The following is a 21,114-nucleotide window of genomic DNA, read 5'->3' as shown; positions in this document are numbered from 1 at the left end:
AACACCAACAGCGACATCATTACGAACCCCCAGAAACACCAACAGCGACATCATTACGAACCCCCAGGAACACCAACAGCGACATCATTACGAACCCCCAGAAACAACAACAGTGACACTATTACTTAATAATTTAAAAACAAACAACACAAGTTTTGTATTACGTACAAAAGCAAAAGTAGAATAATTGTTGACCGTTATTGCCGACCAATTAGCATTGCGATCAGTTATGTCGCACAAAGCCATGGCTTCACGATGAAAATGGTTAATATGTTGACAACCTTTTCATGTTATTTCTGTTATTGTTTCAAAGATAAGTTAATTCTTCATTCCTAACATAATCCATCAATAATAGTTTACGCCGTCGACAAGTGGGTTAGGGTTTGCCTTAATCCTGGGCCACGCTCTCGTTTAAAAAGAACGAACTAAACATGTTAATCTGAAGGTACAATACACAGATTAGACAGATTGGCAGTGTCCCTAACACTGTAACACCGACACAACCTCGATATAATATACGGGCCAATTACGTGGGAAGATGGACGCGTGAATGTTGACAACATTTTTCCGCCATTATCTGTAACATTGGTGGACATTTAGGCCTTTCGGCCTTCATGAGGCTTCTGTATTACACCGTGAGTAAAAACAGTGTAAGATTTATCCGTCCGCTGCCGGAAGTTTAAGACTCTCCACCACTACCAGAGTTTCAAATTACCCTGCCTTTCTGCCGGATATGGCTGTGTCGGCGCTGTTTCTGCTGATCGTCAGCGTCACATTGACGTTTGCGGTAGATCCTCAGGGATGCACATATGATTCGTCTAAAACAGAATACAGCTGCAGCGCCCGTAGCTGGTCGCTCCCCCTGGTGTACTCGGACTTCGACAACATACCACAGGTGCTGAAGCTGGTCGATATTGATGGATCACTTTCTTACACAGGACCCGCGACATTTTCCGGATTCGAAAACATTAATACGGCATTGTTCGATGGTAACCTCGTACCCGCTCTCCACCTCCGGTGTATCGGTGGTGGGTCGCTCATCGTCTATAATGGGACCTTTGACAATATGGGATGGGTGAAGGAATTGCGAATCTTCGATTGTATGATCCTCTCGCTCCCCGACGATGTCTTCAGCAGCTTCGGAACCCTCAATTACTTCAGTATTGATGGTGGGTCTATCAGTAGCATGGGCTTCAACTGCTTTAATGGAGTCAATATAGAAAGAATGGACAGCGTCCCGGAACCATTAGGGATGCTTGCTCTTCGGAACACCCAGATAACGTCTGGTGGTCTTCCGAATGGCGTATTATATTCGTTGGTGAATGTATCTACAATTATCCTAGACAACACCCACATGCGAGTTGTACAGAAGGACATGTTCCAGGCATCGACCAAGGCGACTCACATCTCGATGAAGAACAACCCCTTCATCTCTCTCCCCGTGGACATGTTCGAGAAGACCACCTCCCTGACAACGCTTGAATTGACCGGGATAGATTGGGTCTGCACGTGCCCTAATCTGTGGATCTGGACTCACCTCACCACGTACAACGTCTCCCTAGTCGGGGACATCGTCTGTTCCAGCCCCACCGCCAGTAAGTATAAACTCATACTCTAGCAGTAGCCAGTAATATCACGCTTCTCGTACCAAACACGCATTCTTCCTCTCAACACATCCATATGTTAGCATGTCCGTTTTTAGTACTGACTATTATTAGTATATGAACGCAACCTAAAGAAATTGCATTCACATGGCTATGAACACGATTAAATCAGTGTCATTTTGACGCGTATCCTCTCTCTTTGCATAAAGTCAGACCAGCATACGAAGCAAACACTTACATGTAGATAATGTGAAGCTGTAATAGGAATATCGTTTGCATAAACGATAGAAAAACGTCAATACCGCTAATATTACGGAATACCTATATTAAAATCACTAATAATTGTAAATTTGAATGAATATTTACGTTTTGAACCGACTTTTTTAACATTCAATTCGGTTTTAAAGCAATTCGGTTTCATCCATCTCTGTTAGATGGAAACCTAGAGGGCTTCCGTCACTATAGTAAACTAAATCACGTTCATACCGGCAACAGTATTTTTGTAAATCCGTCCAATCCCTATTTAATCCAATTCTGTTGTTTGACACAATGTTGATGGAAAGTTGCATTCAAACACCTCGGATATGACGTCATTCTTAATGCAGCCATTGTGTCTTTCGGGAACCCTCGGTATTTTCCTTAAACGAAAAAAATACTTGGAAGTACTTTTTGATATTTTCTTGTTTACGTGCAGACGGTTCCCGATTGCCATTGTGTATGTAAACCACGTAATTTCGATGGTGCACAATTTGATTAAAAGATGAGTGGGGATGACATGGTGATTATGGTTAGGCGGAAAGTAGGTAGGTAGATAATGGCCCGTTTAGGTTCAGTAAGCCGTCACCCTATTTTTTAACCCCCGATAAATCGTATGCAAAGACCACAATTAAACAATAAAATTCAAATAATTTTCAATAGGTGTTGAGCGGCATACCGGCATCAAATCGAGAAGGATGTGGCCTTGCGAAGCCAGAAACATTTATAAGCATTGTCATTTAGCAGGTTATGAATAAGAAAACGAAGGCTATGTTATGGTGGCATATTTTTGCCATCGACTTTTGACTTACGAGTTAACTATTTCGACATACATGTACTTAAAAATGATATCGAAATAGGTAACTCGTAAGTCGAAAGTCGATGGCAGAAATATGCCACCACACTAAGTGACCGAGAATAATAAATGAACTTTAGATGATCTGACCTTTCGGTACCTTTCATGCCTGGATGTTATGGTGCGCTAAACATGTTATAAACGTTGTAAATGAAAAGCGCTGTGTGATGTAATGTAATCATTTCGTAACATTTAGTTTTACTATGCAATGATTATAACAATGCAAAACTAAATGTAACGAAATGGCATTAAGTACAAAGTTGATGTATACGTAGCGATCACAAAGCCCTAGATTTGTATCTATGTGTACGGAAAAATATGTTACCGGGGTATTTTACTATGTTTTTCTTGTTTAAAAAGTGAATAACAAACTCGGTTTGGAGACGACATACCCTTCCACAGCTTGTTAAAATGAATGTAGCTCCGCATGACCGTATGACATTTCGTAGCATTCAGTTACGTCGCAAAAGAGGCAAACATGTTATAATGCCGGTGAACTATCTCTAAAGACATCAGCTTTAATTAAAAGACATTGCTATGTACCATTATAAATACTAATGCACACGTTCAATATATCCAAACTATATATCTGAACTCGGATGTTTAATTGAGTTTTTTCAATGTGCCTTATCACAGGGTTGACATGTTCGGTGACTATTTACCTTAACTGCACTATGTATAGCGGTTCATCGTGTCTTAGGATATGAGCTTTAGTTAATTTGCAACAAATATGAAACAAGTCATTACAACTTTTATTCTCAACTCGTGATGGCCCAAATGTAAGCGCGCCGTGGGGATTAATGTGGGAGGAGACTGGAGTACCGGGGAAAACCCACGTGATCGGGCAGGTGACCCCATACCTTTTCACGTCCTATCGGGAAATCGAACCTCGGCCGCCTTGGTGAAAGGCATGTGCGTTATCCACTGTGCCACCCGACTAACACTTCTGATGTGTTAGGGACCCTGTTGTATATCTTCTTCTCTATATTCGCTGTCATGATATCAGCATTCACATATGCTCCTACATGCTTTTGGTATTTTTGTTTAAGATTTAAGAGCCGCCGAGTACTACAAGACCGAATGTGACGACTCAACGCCTTGTGGAGACGAAACAGGTACGTGATTTACTGTCACTTTTAAAATTAAGGATTAAATCTTGCTTTGGTCGATTTTATGGGGTGATGAATTGAGTTGGTCTTGAAACACATTTAATAAACTGCGAAGCAGTTCATGTTTAAACTGTTTGAAGACCAACTCAATTCATCACCCCATGGATGTGTGATTCACGTTGTTTCCGATTTGTAATTGGGTTGACACTGGGTTGACACTGATACAAGAGGCAGAATGGGTTGCTGGACCTAGGGAGAATTTCTAAGGCAGTACATGACTTTTCACTACCGCTAGCAACACCTGATACAATTTTGCTTATTGATCGTTTTAGGTTGCTTGAATGATTTCTAGTGTAGCTTCAATACAATTATAAAATCTCATACAAGTGGTATCTTCCTTGTTTGAAGATGCCAATAGTTATCTCTCTTCGCAAAATCTGAAAATATATATTCATAAGATGATAATCGGGTAAATTTCATCGGCAAATGAAACAGGTAACATTTGGTAGTTGTATTGAGCCCAGCTTGATTAGAAACTGAAATATATAGGTGTGTATCAGCAAAGGATTGAAATCACATGTGCGTACTGCAAGTGGGTACACCGAAGGTTAAGTTCGTATTATATGATCGTAAATTGACCCAGCAGGCACACAATTTAACTTATGGAATTAGTGAACAAAGTTACACAAACGCTCAGCAAAATAGATAAAACTGAGTAATAAGAAAAGGAGTGATGGTTTGATGTTACTCTACATCATGTTAATTGGAGTGCGTCGTATGGATAAGAACGAAATCTTAGTGAGTGTATTGTTTGTTTTTGTATAAATGTTAAGTTTGAACCGAACAGCCGTCAAGTTCAGGGAAATAAGGAACTTAGCCTAACTGCACTGTGACACAGGTAGCATATCACAGTTACATAGAGAATATGTATATAATACCCAGGAAGCGAGTGGTGCACGTCCTTTATGTTACAGGTATTTTCATTGGTTAATAATGCATATCCTTTTTTGTTACAGGTATTGTCATTGGTAGTTACTGTTACTTGATAGGCGATATCACATTCCATGGAGTACTATTGATAACGTTTATCATCGCTCTGGTAGCCTTCGCCATGACAGTTCACCTCAAACGACAGACGGCCGACCGGAAACCAGGAGACAAACCCCGTGGCAAACGGAAGGCGAGTGGGTCTCAATGGAAAAAAGTAGGGGGACCAAAGAAAGGCGAGTCGATGGCCTAACGCAGGCAAGCGTCACTTTAGTATAAACTGTCAAGTGTTCTTATGGACTCGAGGAGTTGTGCGCAATTGAACGTTTTCGAATGTATTTAAGTTAAATTAAAGCATTAATTAAGATTCTTGCGATTAACACAGCTACTCAGTTTTGTAATAAAATATGTGTGTGAAATGGAGTGATTTGTAGGTAATTGGTGTCAACCTAAGAAATGTCTGTTTCATTTTATGAGGCTGCTGACCTGTTTTCGTACGCCGGATTCCGGCTAAGCTGAGGCGATATTCTGCACACCAAGGTATGGTACGCGATACACCGTGTTAGCAGTAAACAATATTTGCACGCCACTTCCGGCGTTAAATCCGTTTTGTTTCTGTGTTTAGATGCTTCGACAGTTTTCTAGACGCCAGGAGGTTGGGGGCTGGCAGCCTCTTATGTAGCTTACATGTTTATCTTTCCTGTTTATTACTTACGTTAATGAAACAAACATAAAAAGTAGAGACATACCTTGTTGTTATAGGTAACTCCTCAGCGTCGTTATACCTGATACAGTAGCCTTTGTATTGTTATAGGTAAGTCCTCAGCGTCGTTATACCTGATACAGTAGCCTTAGTATTGTTATAGGTAAATCCTCAGCGTCGTTATACCTGATACAGTAACCTTTGTATTGTTATAGGTAAATACTCAGCGTCGGTATACCTGATACAGTAGCCTTTGTATTGTTATAGGTAAATACTCACGTCGTTATACCTGATACAGTAGCCTTTGTAATGTTATAGGTAAATCCTCAGCGTCGTTATACCTGATACAGTAGCCTTTGTAATGCTATAGGTAAATCCTCAGCGTCGTTATACCTGATACAGTAGCCTTTGTAATGCTATAGGTAAATCCTCAGCGTCGTTATACCTGATACAGTAACCTTTGTATTGTTATAGGTAAATACTCAGCGTCGGTATACCTGATACAGTAGCCTTTGTGTTGTTATAGGAAAATCCTCAGCGTCGTTATACCTGATACAGTAGCCTTTGTAATGCTATAGGTAAATCCTCAGCGTCGTTATACCTGATACAGTGGCCTTTGTATTGTTATAGGTAAATACTCAGCGTCGGTATACCTGACACAGTAGCCTTTGTATTGTTATAGGTAAATCCTCAGCGTCGTTATTCCTGATACAGTAGCCTTTGTATTGTTATAGGTAACTCCTCAGCGTCGGGATACCTGATACAGTAGCCTTTGTATTGTTATAGGTAAGTCCTCAGCGTCGTTATACCTGATACAGTAGCCTTTGTAATGCTATAGGTAAATCCTCAGCGTCGTTATACCTGATACAGTAGCCTTAGTATTGTTATAGGTAAATCCTCAGCGTCGTTATTCCTGATACAGTAACCTTTGTATTGTTATAGGTAAATACTCAGCGTCGGTATACCTGACACAGTAGCCTTTGTATTGTTATAGGTAACTCCTCAGCGTCGGGATACCTGATACAGTAGCCTTTGTATTGTTATAGGTAAGTCCTCAGCGTCGTTATACCTGATACAGTAGCCTTAGTATTGTTATAGGTAAATCCTCAGCGTCGTTATTCCTGATACAGTAGCCTTTGTATTGTTATAGGTAAAACCTCAGCGTCGGTATACCTGATACAGTAGCCTTTGTATTGTTATATGGTTTTTGTCCTACAACGTTTCCCACAAATGCCGGAAAACAAACGACCAACTGAAACATGGTAACTAAATCTATTCCTAGAAGCAGTTTCACCTCGATCTGAACTTTACTATACACTGAGACTACAAACACGAAATCAAAACAGAAAACTACGACATTGTTGTCAACGTGCATCCCGTAATTCACTACGATAAACCACAGTTGTTTATATAACAGAAAACGAACGAACGCAATAATCAAAATTGAAAGTAGTGAGCAGGAATCGATTGATTATTTTCGTACACAATGTTTGATAGGAATGGCGTACTGTATCGAGTCTATAAAGGTAAAACAAGCATTTTTTCTTGTTCTCTCGATATTACTGAATGAGAAATGTTGCAGGATAAATGGAATGAATGGTTACCATCTTAAAATATCTATATGTGGCCTTGGGTCGGAGAGAACATTGGTGGCGCGGTACACTTTCTAACAAGGTCTCTCGCCGACGTTATATTAAAGCTTCTATTTTAAGGTAACTGCCATGCGCGATCTATGTGATGCAACTATGTGATGTATATTATATAACGCCATGTGATGTTGTGTGGTTATGTTTTTACCAGTGAAAGGGTTTACAGTGAAAACGCTTTTTTTGTTTTGTTTTGTCACAGTCCTAAGTAAACCATTTATTTTCACACTTAACCGACCAACCAGGGTGCCTGGTTACCTGTGAAAATTACAATGGGAAATGTCTATTGTGACGTCACTGACGCCCCTTGACGTGTTCTGATCGTGACGTCGCCATACAACATTCCTGGTTTCAATATTAGGTGATAAATTACATGCTGATGGACACCAAAGTATTATAAAAAACGTAATAAACAATGTTTATTCTTGTTGTCTTGATGAATAACACTGATATTATTTCACATTTGGGTTGAAAATTCTTCGAATTTGCAATTGTGAGAAAAATATCGAAAATATTCACACCACTCTTGAATTAAATTTATTTTTTATCAAGAAAGCAACTATTATAAGACGCCACTTTGAAATATTTTCTGTCAATGTTACAAAAGAGAGTTAATGCTCTCGTGAGTTATTTTCCGCACTGATGCCAAATTATCATTATAATATTATGTCGTAATAAAGTATACTGTTTTCGTTCAGTTGTATGCTTATTTGTCTTAATTTAAATCTGCTTCATATCTTCATTAAGTTACAAAGATATTATATACACTAAGTATTTATAAAGTGAACGCTGGTCGTGTGAGAATAAATCCATTCTTGACTGTGACTTCCACATAGAGGATCTAACATGAGTTTCGTTTATTACTGACATAAACCAAAGGAAGATTGTTTTTTCGTTTTTAGCGAGCCTCTGACGAACTAAAATGAAAAATTTGTGAAAGTTTTATTAATTCCATACAAAAAGGAAACGACTATAAACTGCTTATCACATGACCAGACAAAATATATTTCAAATATCCGCGAAATCAACTTTTTCTAAGATTGACTTGAAATCTAAAATATCGGCATTTCGACTCCCAAGACTTTTCCCTTTTATGAAATCACAATGGAATTGAAAGCCAGCGACTGTATGAAGTTGTCCTGGTTATGATGTCACGATAAAACAACAGGAACCTTCAGCCAAGCACAGCTTCCACATGGTACAATTTAACGTGTGTTTGAAGCGAAATTTATGGAACAGGACTGATGAAGCTGGCATCAAGGAAAAAACGTAGTATATCTGTAACTGTGTGTTGGCGCTAATATATAACTCGTCTATGGGTTATTGTGTCCGTCTACAATGACGCTATGCTATCTTTTGTAATGGTGTTTTGACGCTATGATATTTTGTCCTTATGTGTTGACGCTGCTGTAGATTTTGTCCTTATGTGTTGAAGCTGCCGTAGATTTTGTCCTTATGTGTTGACGCTGCCGTAGATTTTGTCCTTGTACAATGACGCTATGCTATCTTTTGTAATGGTGTTTTGGCGCTATGATATTTTGTCCTTATGTGTTGACGCTGCTGTAGATTTTGTCCTTATGTGTTGACCCTGCCGTAGATTTTGTCCTTATGTGGTGACGCTGCCGTAATTTTTTTCCTTATGTGTTAATGCTGCAGTAGATTTTGTCCTGATGTGTTGACGCTGCCGTAGATTTTGTCCTTATGCGTTCACGCTGCCGTACATTTTGTCCTGATGTGTTAATGCTGTCGTAGATTTTGTCCTTATGTGTTGACCCTGCCGTAGATTTTGTCCTTATGTGTTGACGCTGCCGTAATTTTTTTCCTTATGTGTTAATGCTGCCGTAGATTTTGTCCTGATGTGTTGACGCTGCCGTAGATTTTGTCCTTATGTGTTCACGCTGCCGTAGATTTTGTCCTGAAGTGTTGACGCTGCCGTAGATTTTGTCCTTATGTGTTCACACTGCCGTAGATTTTGTCCTTATGTGTTGACGCTGCTATACATTTTGTCCTTATGTGTTGACGCTGCCGTAGATTTTGTCCTGATGTGTTGACGCTGCCATAGATTTTGTCCTGATGTGTTAATGCTGCCGTAGATTTTGTCCTTATGTGTTGACGCTGCCGTAGATTTTGTCCTTATTTGTTGACTCTGCCGTAGATTTTGTCCTTCTGTGTTGACGTTGTCGTAGATTTTGTCCTTATGTGTTGACGCTGCCGTAGATTTTGTCCTTTTGTGTTGATGCTGCCATACATTTTGTCCTTATGTGTTGACGCTACCGTAGATTTTGTCCTGATGTGTTGACGCTGCTGTAGATTTTGTCCTTATGTGTTGAAGCTGCCGTAGATTTTGTCCTTATGTGTTGCCCCTGCCGTAGATTTTGTCCTTAAGTGTTGACGCTGCCGTAGATTTTGTCCTTGTACGTTGTCGTTGCCTTATAGTTTGTCCTTGTGTGTTGTGGCTGCCGTAGACTTTGTCCTTATGTGTTGATGCTGCCGTAGATTTTGTCCTTGTGTATTGACGCTGCCGTAGATTTTGTCCTTATGTGTAAACGCTGCCGTAGATTTTGTCCTTATGTGTTGACGCTTCCATACATTTTGTCCTTATGTGTTAATGCTGCCGGAGATTTTGTCCTTATGTGTTGACCCTGCCGTAGATTTTGTCCTTAAGTGTTGACGCTGCCGTAAATTTTGTCCTGATGTATTGACGCTGCCGTAGATTTTGTCCTTGTACGTTGACGTTGCCTTATAGTTTGTCCTTGTGTGTTGTGGCTGCCGTAGACTTTGTCCTTATGTGTTGATGCTGCCGTAGATTTTGTCCTTATGTGTTCACGCTGCCGTAGATTTTGTCCGGATGTGTTGACGCTGCCGTAGATTTTGTCCTTGTGTATTGACGCTGCCGTAGATTTTGTCCTTGTGTGTAGACGTTGCCGTAGATTTTGTCCTTATGTGTTGACGCTGCCGTAGATTTTGTCCTTATTTGTTGACGCTGCCGTAGATTTTGTCCTTAAGTGTTGACGCTGCCGTAAATTTTGTCCTAAAGTATTGACGCTGCCGTAGATTTTGTCCTTGTGTGTTGACGTTGCCTTATATTTTGTCCTTGTGTGTTGTGGGTGCCGTAGACTTTGTCCTTATGTGTTGATGCTGGCGTAGATTTTGTCCTTATGTGTTCACGCTGCCGTAGATTTTGTCCTTGTGTTGTTGACGCTTATGTATATTTTGTCCTTGTGTTGTGGCCTATTGTGTTGACGCTGCCGTAAATTTTGTCCTGATGTGTTGACGCTGCCGTTGATTTTGTCCTTATGTTTTGACGCTGCCGTAGATTTTGTCCTTATGTGTTGACGCTGCCGTACATTTTGTCCTTTTGTGTTGATGCTGCCGTAGATTTTGTCCTGATGTGTTGACGCTACCGTAGATTTTGTCCTGATGTGTTCACGCTGCCGTAGATTTTGTCCTTATTTGTTGACGCTGCCGTAGATGTTGTCCTGAAGTGTTGACGCTGCCGTAGATTTTGTCCTGGTGTGTTGACGATGTTGCATTTTTTCCTGTGACGACTTAATGCTGTATTTTGAGGGTTGACGCAAAAGTATATATTATTCTCGTATCAATATTGGTGATATTTTAACCTTGTGAGATAACTACGTTTGTTGACGCTTATGTATATTTTATCCTTGTGTTGTTGACGCTTGGGTATAGTTTGTCCTTGCGGTGTTGACGCTTAGGTATATTTTGTCATTGTGTTGTTGACGCTTAGGTATATTTTGTCCTTGTGTTGTTGACGCTTATGTATACTTTGTCCTTGTGTCGTTGACGCTTATGTATATTTTGTTCTTGTGTTGTTGACGATTATGTATATTTTGTCCCGTGTTGTTGGCGCTTATGTATATTTTGTCCTTGTGTTGTTGACGCTTGGGTATAGTTTGTCCTTGCGGTGATGACGCTTAGGTATATTTTGTCATTGTGTTGTTGCCGCTTAGGTATATTTTGTCCTTGTGTTGTTGATGCTTAGTTATATTTTGTCCTTGTGTTGTTGACGCTTATGTATACTTTGTCCTTGTGTCGTTGACGCTTATGTATATTTTGTTCTTGTGTTGTTGACGATTATGTATATTTTGTCCTAATGTGTTGACGCTTATGTATATTTTGTCCTTGTGTTGTTGACGCTTATGTATACTTTGTCCTTGTGTCGTTGACGCTTATGTATATTTTGTTCTTGTGTTGTTGACGATTATGTATATTTTGTCCCGTGTTGTTGGCGCTTATGTATATTTTGTCCTTGTGTTGTTGACGCTTGGGTATAGTTTGTCCTTGCGGTGTTGACGCTTAGGTATATTTTGTCATTGTGTTGTTGACGCTTAGGTATATTTTGTCCTTGTGTTGTTGACGCTAATGTATCTTTTGTCGTTGCGTTGTTGACGCTTAGGTATATTTTGTCATTGTGTTGTTGACGCTTAGGTATATTTTGTCCTTGTGTTGTTGATGCTTAGGTATATTTTGTCCTTGTGTTGTTGACGCTTATGTATACTTTGTCCTTGTGTCGTTGACGCTTATGTATATTTTGTTCTTGTGTTGTTGACGATTATGTATATTTTGTCCTAATGTGTTGACGCTTATGTATATTTTGTCCCTGTGTTGTTGGCGCTTATGTATATTTTGTCCTAATGTGTTGACGCTTATGTATATTTTGTCCTTGTGTTGTTGGCGCTTATGTATATTTTGTCCTTGTGTTGTTGACGCTTATGTATATTTTGTCATTGTGTTGTTGACGATTATGTATATTTTGTCCCGTGTTGTTGGCGCTTATGTATATTTTGTCCTAATGTGTTGACGCTTATGTATATTTTGTCCTTGTGTTGTTGACGCTTATGTATATTGTGTCATTGTGTTGATGACGCCTATGTATATTTTGTCCTTGTGTGTTGACGCTTATGTATATTTTGTCCTTGTGTTGTTGACGCTTATATATATTTTGTCATTGTGTTGTTGACGCTTATGTATATTTTGTTCTTGTGTGTTGACGATTATGTATATTTTGTCCTTGTGTGTTGACGCTTATGTATTTTTTGTCCTTGTGTTTTTGACGCTTATGTTTATTTTGTCCTTGTGTTGTTGACGCCTATGTATATTGTGTCATTGTGTTGTTGACGCTTATGTATATTTTGTCATTGTGTGTTGACGCCTATGGATATTTTGTCCTTGTGTAGTTGACGCTTATGTATATTTTGTCAGTGTGTGTGCACGCTTATGTATATTTTGTCCTGGTGTTGTTGACGCTTATGCATATTTTGTTCTTGTGTGTTGACGATTATGTATATTTTGTCCTTGTGTGTTGACGCTTATGTATTTTTTGTCCTTGTGTTTTTGACGCTTATGTTTATTTTGTCCTTGTGTTGTTGACGCCTATGTATAATGTGTCATTGTGTTGTTGACGCTTATGTATATTTTGTCATTGTGTGTTGACGCCTATGGATATTTTGTCCTTGTGTGTTGACGCTTATGTATATTTTGTCCTTGTGTTGTTGACGCTTATGTATATTTTGTCATTGTGTGTTGACGCTTATGTATATTTTGTCCTTGTGTTGTTGACGCTTATGTATATTTTGTCTTTCTGTCGTTGACGCTTATGTTTATTTTGTCCTTGTGTTGTGGCCTATTTTGTATTTGTCCTTGTGTGTTGAAGCTGTAGTGTATTCGGACTATAGTATATTGTGTCTATGATGACGTTGTGGTATATTTTGATGTGTAACGATACAATGGCATTGTTTTTCCTGGTGCATCTGAATTAATGCTGTGTTATTTGTCGTCCTTCTGATGGTAATGCCATGCTATGTTTTTGTGACTGGATGGTGGTTTATCCGTCTCATTTGACGCTGTATAATAGTCAACTATTGTATGAAGACTCTGTAGTTTTTGTGATGTCGCTGGAATATATATATTGTCATTGTCAGTGAACTTTGTTAAGTTTATTTTTGTTGACTCTGAGAATGTTTTGCTATAATTTACTTTGCTGTGGATAAGTCCCTGAGGTATATTTTATATTTTGAATGCTGACGCTATAATTTATTTGATACTTGTGCGTTTGCAAGTTTACTTATTTTGTCCTTGTATGTTGACGCTTGAATACATATTCTTGTGTCGACCCCAGGAAGTTGATTTATTTATTTAATATTATTTATCTATTTTTAGGCTAAGGTATAACAACTCCTTGTATTCTGACACTGTGCTGTATGTTTAATGGGTCTAAATTAGTGACATATTTTGTCCGTGTGTGCTAGACTGTGATATAACTTGCGAGTTGATGCTGTGGTATATTTTTACCATTGTTTGTTGAAGCTTTTTAACAATTCTTTGCAACTTGGTGTTGACGCTTAGGTATAATGTGTCCTTGTGTTAACGCCTTGAGTTTTTGTCCATGTGTGTTGAAGCTGACGTTTATTTTGTCCTTTTGTGTTTCTTTATATTTTTTGACATCATAGTATATTATGTCGTTATGGACGCTGTTGTATATGCAGTAAATGTTTACTTTGTTTGACTTTCCTATCGATTTTGTTTCAGAAATCAATAGACTAACCTTTGTATATATCCTGAAGATGTAAGTGAGTTTAGTTGTACATGTGATGAACTTTGGTACCAAAGATAAATCCTCAATCTTAAATTGACAAAATGGTCAAACTGTGCAGTAAATATGTACCATTGTTAGGCTTTCTGAGTAGAAAACCTTGACATTCTGGTGATTGTTTTACGACCCATTGTATGTAGCATTAAGATGTTTAGTTGTACAGTGTGGGGGCCTCTAGTACCACTAATAAGTTCTAAACTGACAAAATCGATATTTGTTGCAGTAGAGTTTTAATATTTTTGGCTTTCAATATCAAAAAACTAAAGTTTAAACACATGTATGTGATTCCTAAGTTCGTAGGTATAGTGACAGACATAGTAACGTGTGTATGTAGTCTGAAGGTTTGGATGAGTTTAGTTGTACACATTCGTTTTACAATGTGATAACATTACACGTATTGTTGAAACTACGAGAACACCTTCATTGAACCACTCACAGGAAAGGTTTCGTGGGATTCTCATGTGTTATCGAGAAAGGGACACCAATGTATTGTATTCAATCATTACAATTATACATATATTTTCACATCAATGTGCAAGCAGGTACTAATTTTACAATCTTTTCTTTTTGCTTTTTTTAGAGTTAAGTATCTAAAATCTTTCCCACTTCTGCACGAAAACTTGTCCATCCATCTTCTTCACACGAGAGTATCTAAAATCCTTCCCACTTCTGAACGAAAACTTGTCCATCATCCTTCTTCATCTTTGTCAGCTCTGCCTTCTGATTGAATTGCTCTGCTGCGAATGTCTTGGATGCAGTTGGGTTTTTGGTTTTTGTGTCTGCTTTGTCAGGGTTTTCGATCATTGGGCTGAGCTCCTTCCTGGTACATATCGCGAGACACAAGGCAACACAGGAAATAGTGAGGGAGATCAGCACCACGCAGCTGTTTGATATAGACCAGGCCGACAGACAGTAGCTACCTACAGCTACACCTGTAAATAAGCGTGTGACTCACATATAATGACAAATTTTAAATTAATTGTTATTGAAACATATTACTGAATATATCAAGAACATTTTTTATTTTTTATTCATCTCAATAACCGATTTGCTTTGTCGGTTTAACTTCATTTCAACATAAAATGTTTAACACAAAAATCAAATAGAGAAACCTGTTGACTCGCCCCAATGCTACAGATATAACCTGACACGCCCTCAAATTCCACATGTTTAACAAAACACGCGTATTCTTTACACCACAAACCTTACTTCACGAGGACTTTGTTTACATCACATGTTATATCAGAACCGCCCTTCTGTATACCATGAGTCATACCAGATTCGCCTTTTATTTACATAAAGTATTATATTAGACACGTCACTTCCTTTCATCACTTGTGATGATACTAGTTCATATCACTTCAAACACTATACCAGACACGCCCCGTTTTTACATCACATCAGAACAAGACACGGACTTTATTTCCATTAAATTTAAACCAGACACACACACTTTTTACATTAAATAAGTACCAGACACGCCCCTTTTTACATCACATAAGAACTAGAAACGCCACTTTTTAACAATATATAAGAATCAGACGCGTTCTTTATTTACATCACATCAGAACAAGACACGCCCCTTTCTTTACATCACATCATACCAGACACGGACTTTTTTTTACATCACATCAGAACAAGACACGGCCTTTATTTACATTACATTTAAACCAGACACGCCCCCTTTTTTTACATCAAATAAGTACCAGACACGGCCCTTTTTTACGTCACATACCAACTAGAAACGCCACTTTTTAACAATATATAAGAATCAGACGCGTTCTTTATTTAAATCACATCAGAACAAGACACGCCCCTTTCTTTTCATCACATCATACCAGACACGGAGTTTTTTTTACATCACATCATACCAGACACGGCCTTTATTTACATTACATTTAAACCAGACACGCCCCCTTTGTTTACATCAAATAAGTACCAGACACGGCCCTTTTTTTACGTTACATAACAACTAGAAACGCCACATTTTTACAATATATAAGAATCAGACGCGTTCTTTATTTACATCACATCAGAACAAGACATGGCCTTTATTTACATCACATCATACCAGACACGGACTTTATTTATATCACATCATACCAGACACGGCCTTTATTTACATCACATCATACCAGACGCGTTCTTTATTTACATCACATCAGAACAAGACACGGCCTTTCTTTACATCACATCATACCAGACACGGACTTTTTTTACATCACATCAGAACAAGACACGGCCCTTTTTTTAACATCAGATAAGTACCCGACACGCCTTTTTTTTTTACATCACATAAGAACAAGACACACCCCTTTCTTTACATCACATCATACCAAACACGGACTTTTTTTTACATCACATCAGAACAAGACACGGCCTTTATTTACATTACATTTAAACCAGACACGCCCCCCCCCCCCCCCTTTTTTTTTTTTTTTTTTTTTTACATCACATTGGTATCAGACACGCCCCCTTTTTACATAACATAAGAACCAGAAACGCCACTTTTTACAATATATAAGAATCAGGCGCGTTCTTTATTTACATCACATTAGAACAAGCCACGCCCCTTACCTATATCCCACGATACAAGGTACACCCTTTATTTACATTACATAAGAACTCGATTGATTGTTTTGTCCGCTTCACTACCGAGTAGTTCGGTTACATTAGAACTAGACGTGCCTTTTATTTATATTACATTAGAACCAGTCACACCCTTTCTTTACATTACATTAGTACCAGATACTCCTGGTTTTAAAATAGATACATTACCAGACACGCTGCCACATATGTCCACTGTCGTACAGTACTCCGTTTTATATTCCTCAGCGCGTTTCCCTGGAATAAACAAAATAGGACACATTTCCACAGCGTCAACATGCCAAAATAAAAACCCGAACTCAAATTCGACGTAAAAACAATAAAGTTATCATTTCCTATAGCAAAACAAACAAAAGATTTTATCACAAAAAATTGACGCGAAAAAATATAGAACCAAAACCGATGACCACTAGGGGTGTTTGTCGCAGCAACATCACGCTGTTTAAGAACTTAAAATTAAATAAATCAATCTACCGTCACAAATAAACGTACAGAGCATGTGTTGTTTTTCTACTAGAATTAATTCTCTTTTTTTTAAAAAAAGAACAAGAAAACACAATATATATATATATATATATATATATATATATATAAACTGATTTTGACATCGCACAGCATGACTGTTAATAGAAATAGAACAAAGCTATAGGCCTGGAGGACTCTAGGGGAAGCAAACAATTGCAAATTTGTGATTTATTAAAGTATTTTACTGGCAACTGTGGTATCTCTATCGTTTTGGAAATTTGATATGACATTTCTGAGTAATTTGTGAGATAATAAAAGTGTGTTTGATGTATATACCTACCCGATTGCTCAGCCGGAGACGAACACACAAAATCACCCCGTAAAGTGATGTTGTTGGCTACAGCATAGTCAAACAACCACAAGCTGGAACAGCTACAGTCCCAGGCTATTCCGTTTGCCTCCACTGATAGCAAGCCAGCTGCCTCATTGAATAGACCACTAGGTATTGATGTAAGTGGGTTGTTACTGATTGTTAGTGACGTGATTTTGGTAGTCACTTGGAACATATCAGTCTGTAAAGTGGCGATGTTAGTATTTTCAAGAACAATATTCTTAACGTTTGGCAAGCTATATAAAACCCCATTCGGTAATTTTCCGTCTGTGACGTTACAGTTACGAATGGAGAGTGTTCCGAGAGAATCTCCGCTGTTTTCAAAACTCATCGCATATATGTTCAGCAACGTGAAGCTATTGAAGCCGAAGCTATGAATGGCACCGCCCTCGATTCCAAGGTAGTTAAGCTCCACCAGGTCCGCGAACATCTCGTCCGGGATGTTGTAGATATTACAGTCAATGATGCGAAAGTCTTTAATGTAATTCATTCCAGCGAGCGCACCCGCTGTCAGGATAACAGAGCTTCCGGCGTGACAACGAACGACCAAACTCGGGACGATCCTGGTATCAAATCCACTCGTCACGATGGACAGGAAGTTGGAGAAGGTAGGACCGATTGGAGCGGAAGCTGCAAGCTCACCCGAAAAATCTGTGATGTGTAAAACTTGGGGGACGTTGTCAAATGTAGTAAGGTCCAATGGGAAGCTGCAAGTCCTCGCGGAGCATTCGTATTTCCTTTCAGATGAAAAGTACGTGCAACCAACAGGATCCGCTGCCTTTGAAGACGTGAATAGTCCAATAACCAATGATATGTAAATAACCATGATTAGTTCCATGGCTTCCTGGTCAAAGTTTGTTATTTCATTTCTCGTTATGTCGGCTCTGTTTTAACATTAGTAACAATACCGTTCGGAGAAGAAGCACCGCGAACAGGGTTTACATTTCAATACAAACATTTCAGCCAGTAGTGTGTAGACTGTCGATATATAGGACGTGCTTAATTATGTCATCTTCTTCTTCTCGTGATTGCTCTGGATATAACTGTTAACTATCACAGGTCACGGCCTGGATCAAGACCTAGATTTAATCCAGATCTTAATCTGATAATCCTCCGACTGCCCCCGGTCGAGGAATCCATATGTCACGCTCCTTGCTATTGGCCATTGTTATACACGTAAATCAGAATGTTCTACTGAATTATACCAATAACAGATTATGTACGTTTAATATAATTATTGTCATTGTTAGAATAAAATAAATATATTTATGTTTAAGTGTTTACGATGTCCTTAATTCAATCAATTATCCTCGGAGGTCTTAGCACTTCGTGAACAACACAATATTTATATTTTTCTGCATTGCCGCAGCAGCTGTAGATGAATAGACCATAGCTCAGGCGATATAATTGTTAATTATTACAATGGTCACGTCATAGGTACAACGTTGGAGATATATGGGCTAACTTGAATGCTGGCTTCTTCATTTATTGAACATGTGCCGATGTTAAACGTGAATGTAGCAACAGACCTATAACTTTGACGAGGGTCATAGAAATCTAACGTTACAATCATGATGTCATAATAATGACATTGTTTAGGAGCTGTATATAGCCATATAAGGCATTGACGGTCAGCAAAATAATTTGTCTAGCGTATAAAATATTACCGCCATATCTACCTTAGTGTAATGCATTCGACTGGAGAATAGTTTAGCTTTACTATAAATAACCAACCATTTCCGTTAGAGTTACCAATTACGGGAAGACAAAGATGTCCAGTGTGGAGAGAGAAGCTTGACCACAACATTTACTATAAATAACCAAATATTTCCGTTAGAGTTACCAGTTACAGGGAAACAAAGATATCAAGTGTGGAGAGTAAAGCTTGACCACAACATTTACTATAAATAACCAAACATTTCCGTTAGAGTTACCAGTTACAGGGAGACAAAGATATCCAGTGTGGAGAGTGAAGCTTGACCACAACATTTACTATAAATAACCAAACATTTCTGTTAGAGTTACCAGTTACAGGGAGACAAAGATGTCCAGTGTGGAGAGTGAAGCTTGACCACAACATTTACTATAAATAACCAAACATTTCGTTAGAGTTACCAGTTACAGGGAGACAAAGATGTCCATTGTGGAGAGTGAAGCTTGACCACAACATTTACTATAAATAACCAAACATTTCCGCTAGAGTTACCAGTTACAGGGAAACAAAGATATCAAGTGTGGAGAGTGAAGCTTGACCACAACATTTACTATAAATAACCAAACATTTCCGTTAGAGTTACCAGTTACAGGGAGACAAAGATATCCAGTGTGGAGAGAGAAGCTTGACCACAACATTTACAACCATTGTTTATTAGCTTGTTATGCAATACTTAACAAAATAGCCAATCTGAATAAATACAGCTGTTCATAATCACGTACCGCAGGAACCGTAGTGTTTTTTTTTATTAACATCTGATTTAAATGAGATTGCAAAATAGCGGAAAGATTTTGTGTTTTTCGCGAGAATTTAATCAATACTCTGTCTTGACATGTGAGTAAAGAAAATTTGATCTCAAATGAGGTTAATGAGTACAGTGAACTAAAAGTGATAAAACTTCTATAAGTTATGAGAAGAATACATTATATGAAGTTAACGCTGAAGGCCGCTGTAAGGCTATTCCTAGCTATGCCTTCTATAGCTATCTTGTCATTTAAATGATGGCAACTGCAGGTCTTGTTGCTGATAGCACAATACCTCTGCGATGTTTGGATGATGTTTTGATTTTGCTCTACCACAATGTACACCATCGCTTTTCATAAATGGTCACAGCTTAAAAGAAAATGAATTAAAATATCACCTGTTGCCCTCTTTGTAATATTTGGTAATAACAGAAAAGGAACCTTAAGTTAATCCCATGATTTTCCTTTTTCTAATATAAAATACCAAAGACAACGTACAAATACAAATAAAACATTACTTTTTGTATGACAAAATACAACTTGAGCTCATAATGTTTTTTATTACGACACACATTGGTAGTAATCGAAAAGCCCAAATACACTAAATTGTATAAGGACATTCACACATTGAATATTTACGTAAATATATCATCCATAACGCATACAAAATATCACAAACACTGAAATGATACGAAAACAACGGAATACATGCTTATAGAACCTCACCAAGTAGGTACAAATTATACTTTGCGCTGTGAATGAAAAATACCAATAATTATAACTTAAGAAATTAAAATTATTGATAGGGGAAACTACAGAATTCCATAAGCGACAGCGTCCTGCTTACTGCTTACTGCCTACAGCCTATTGCGTACTGTCAGCTATACTGCGTACTGCCAGCTATAGATCCACTGCCTATTGCGTACTGCCAGCTATACTGCGTACTGCCAGCTATAGATCCACTGCCTATTGCGTACTGCCAGCTTTACTGCCAGCTATAGATCCAATGCTTATTGCGTACTGCCAGCTATAGATCCACTGCCTATTGCGTACTGTCAGCTATACTGCGTACTGCCAGCTATAGATCCAATGCCTATTGCGTACTGTCAGCTATACTACGTACTGCCAGCTATAGATCCACTGCATATTGCGTACTGTCAGCTATACTACGTACTGCCAACTATAGATCCACTGCCTTTTGCGTACTGCCAGCTATATTGCGTACTGCCAGCTATAGATCCAATGCCTATTGCGTACTGGCAGCTATACTGCGTACTGCCAGCTATAGATCCACCGCCTATTGCGTACTGTCAGCTATACTGCGTACTGCTTATAGAACCTCACCAAGTAGGTACAAATTATACTTTGCGCTGTGAATGAAAAATACCAATAATTATAACTTAAGAAATTAAAATTATTGA

The 21,114-nt window shown here is 38.5% G+C and overlaps 2 protein-coding genes across 2 annotated transcripts; one reads left to right on the top strand and one right to left on the bottom strand.

The window, feature by feature from the left end:
- The first annotated feature begins 706 nt into the window (after positions 1 to 706).
- On the top strand, positions 707 to 5,234 carry LOC110442932 (platelet glycoprotein V-like). Its single transcript, XM_021486823.1, has 3 exons — positions 707 to 1,595; positions 3,765 to 3,830; positions 4,841 to 5,234. Exons 1-3 carry the CDS (start codon positions 734 to 736, stop codon positions 5,062 to 5,064), a joined length of 1,152 nt encoding a protein of 383 aa, XP_021342498.1. The 5' UTR covers positions 707 to 733; the 3' UTR covers positions 5,065 to 5,234.
- An 8,761-nt stretch (positions 5,235 to 13,995) lies between these two features.
- On the bottom strand, positions 13,996 to 18,249 carry LOC110442954. The gene is made up of 3 exons (XM_021486848.1): positions 17,186 to 18,249; positions 16,552 to 16,617; positions 13,996 to 14,705 (listed from the first exon to the last, which is right to left on the bottom strand). The coding sequence occupies exons 1-3, from the start codon at positions 18,072 to 18,074 to the stop codon at positions 14,425 to 14,427; spliced, it is 1,236 nt and encodes a 411-aa protein (XP_021342523.1). The 5' UTR covers positions 18,075 to 18,249; the 3' UTR covers positions 13,996 to 14,424.
- Positions 18,250 to 21,114: the final 2,865 nt, after the last annotated feature.

Source organism: Mizuhopecten yessoensis, unplaced genomic scaffold (assembly GCF_002113885.1).
Source record: "Mizuhopecten yessoensis strain PY_sf001 unplaced genomic scaffold, ASM211388v2 scaffold716313, whole genome shotgun sequence".
NCBI lineage: Eukaryota > Metazoa > Mollusca > Bivalvia > Pectinida > Pectinidae > Mizuhopecten > Mizuhopecten yessoensis.
Note: the sequence above shows the minus strand (reverse complement) of the source record. Positions and strands in the feature narration are given on the sequence as shown.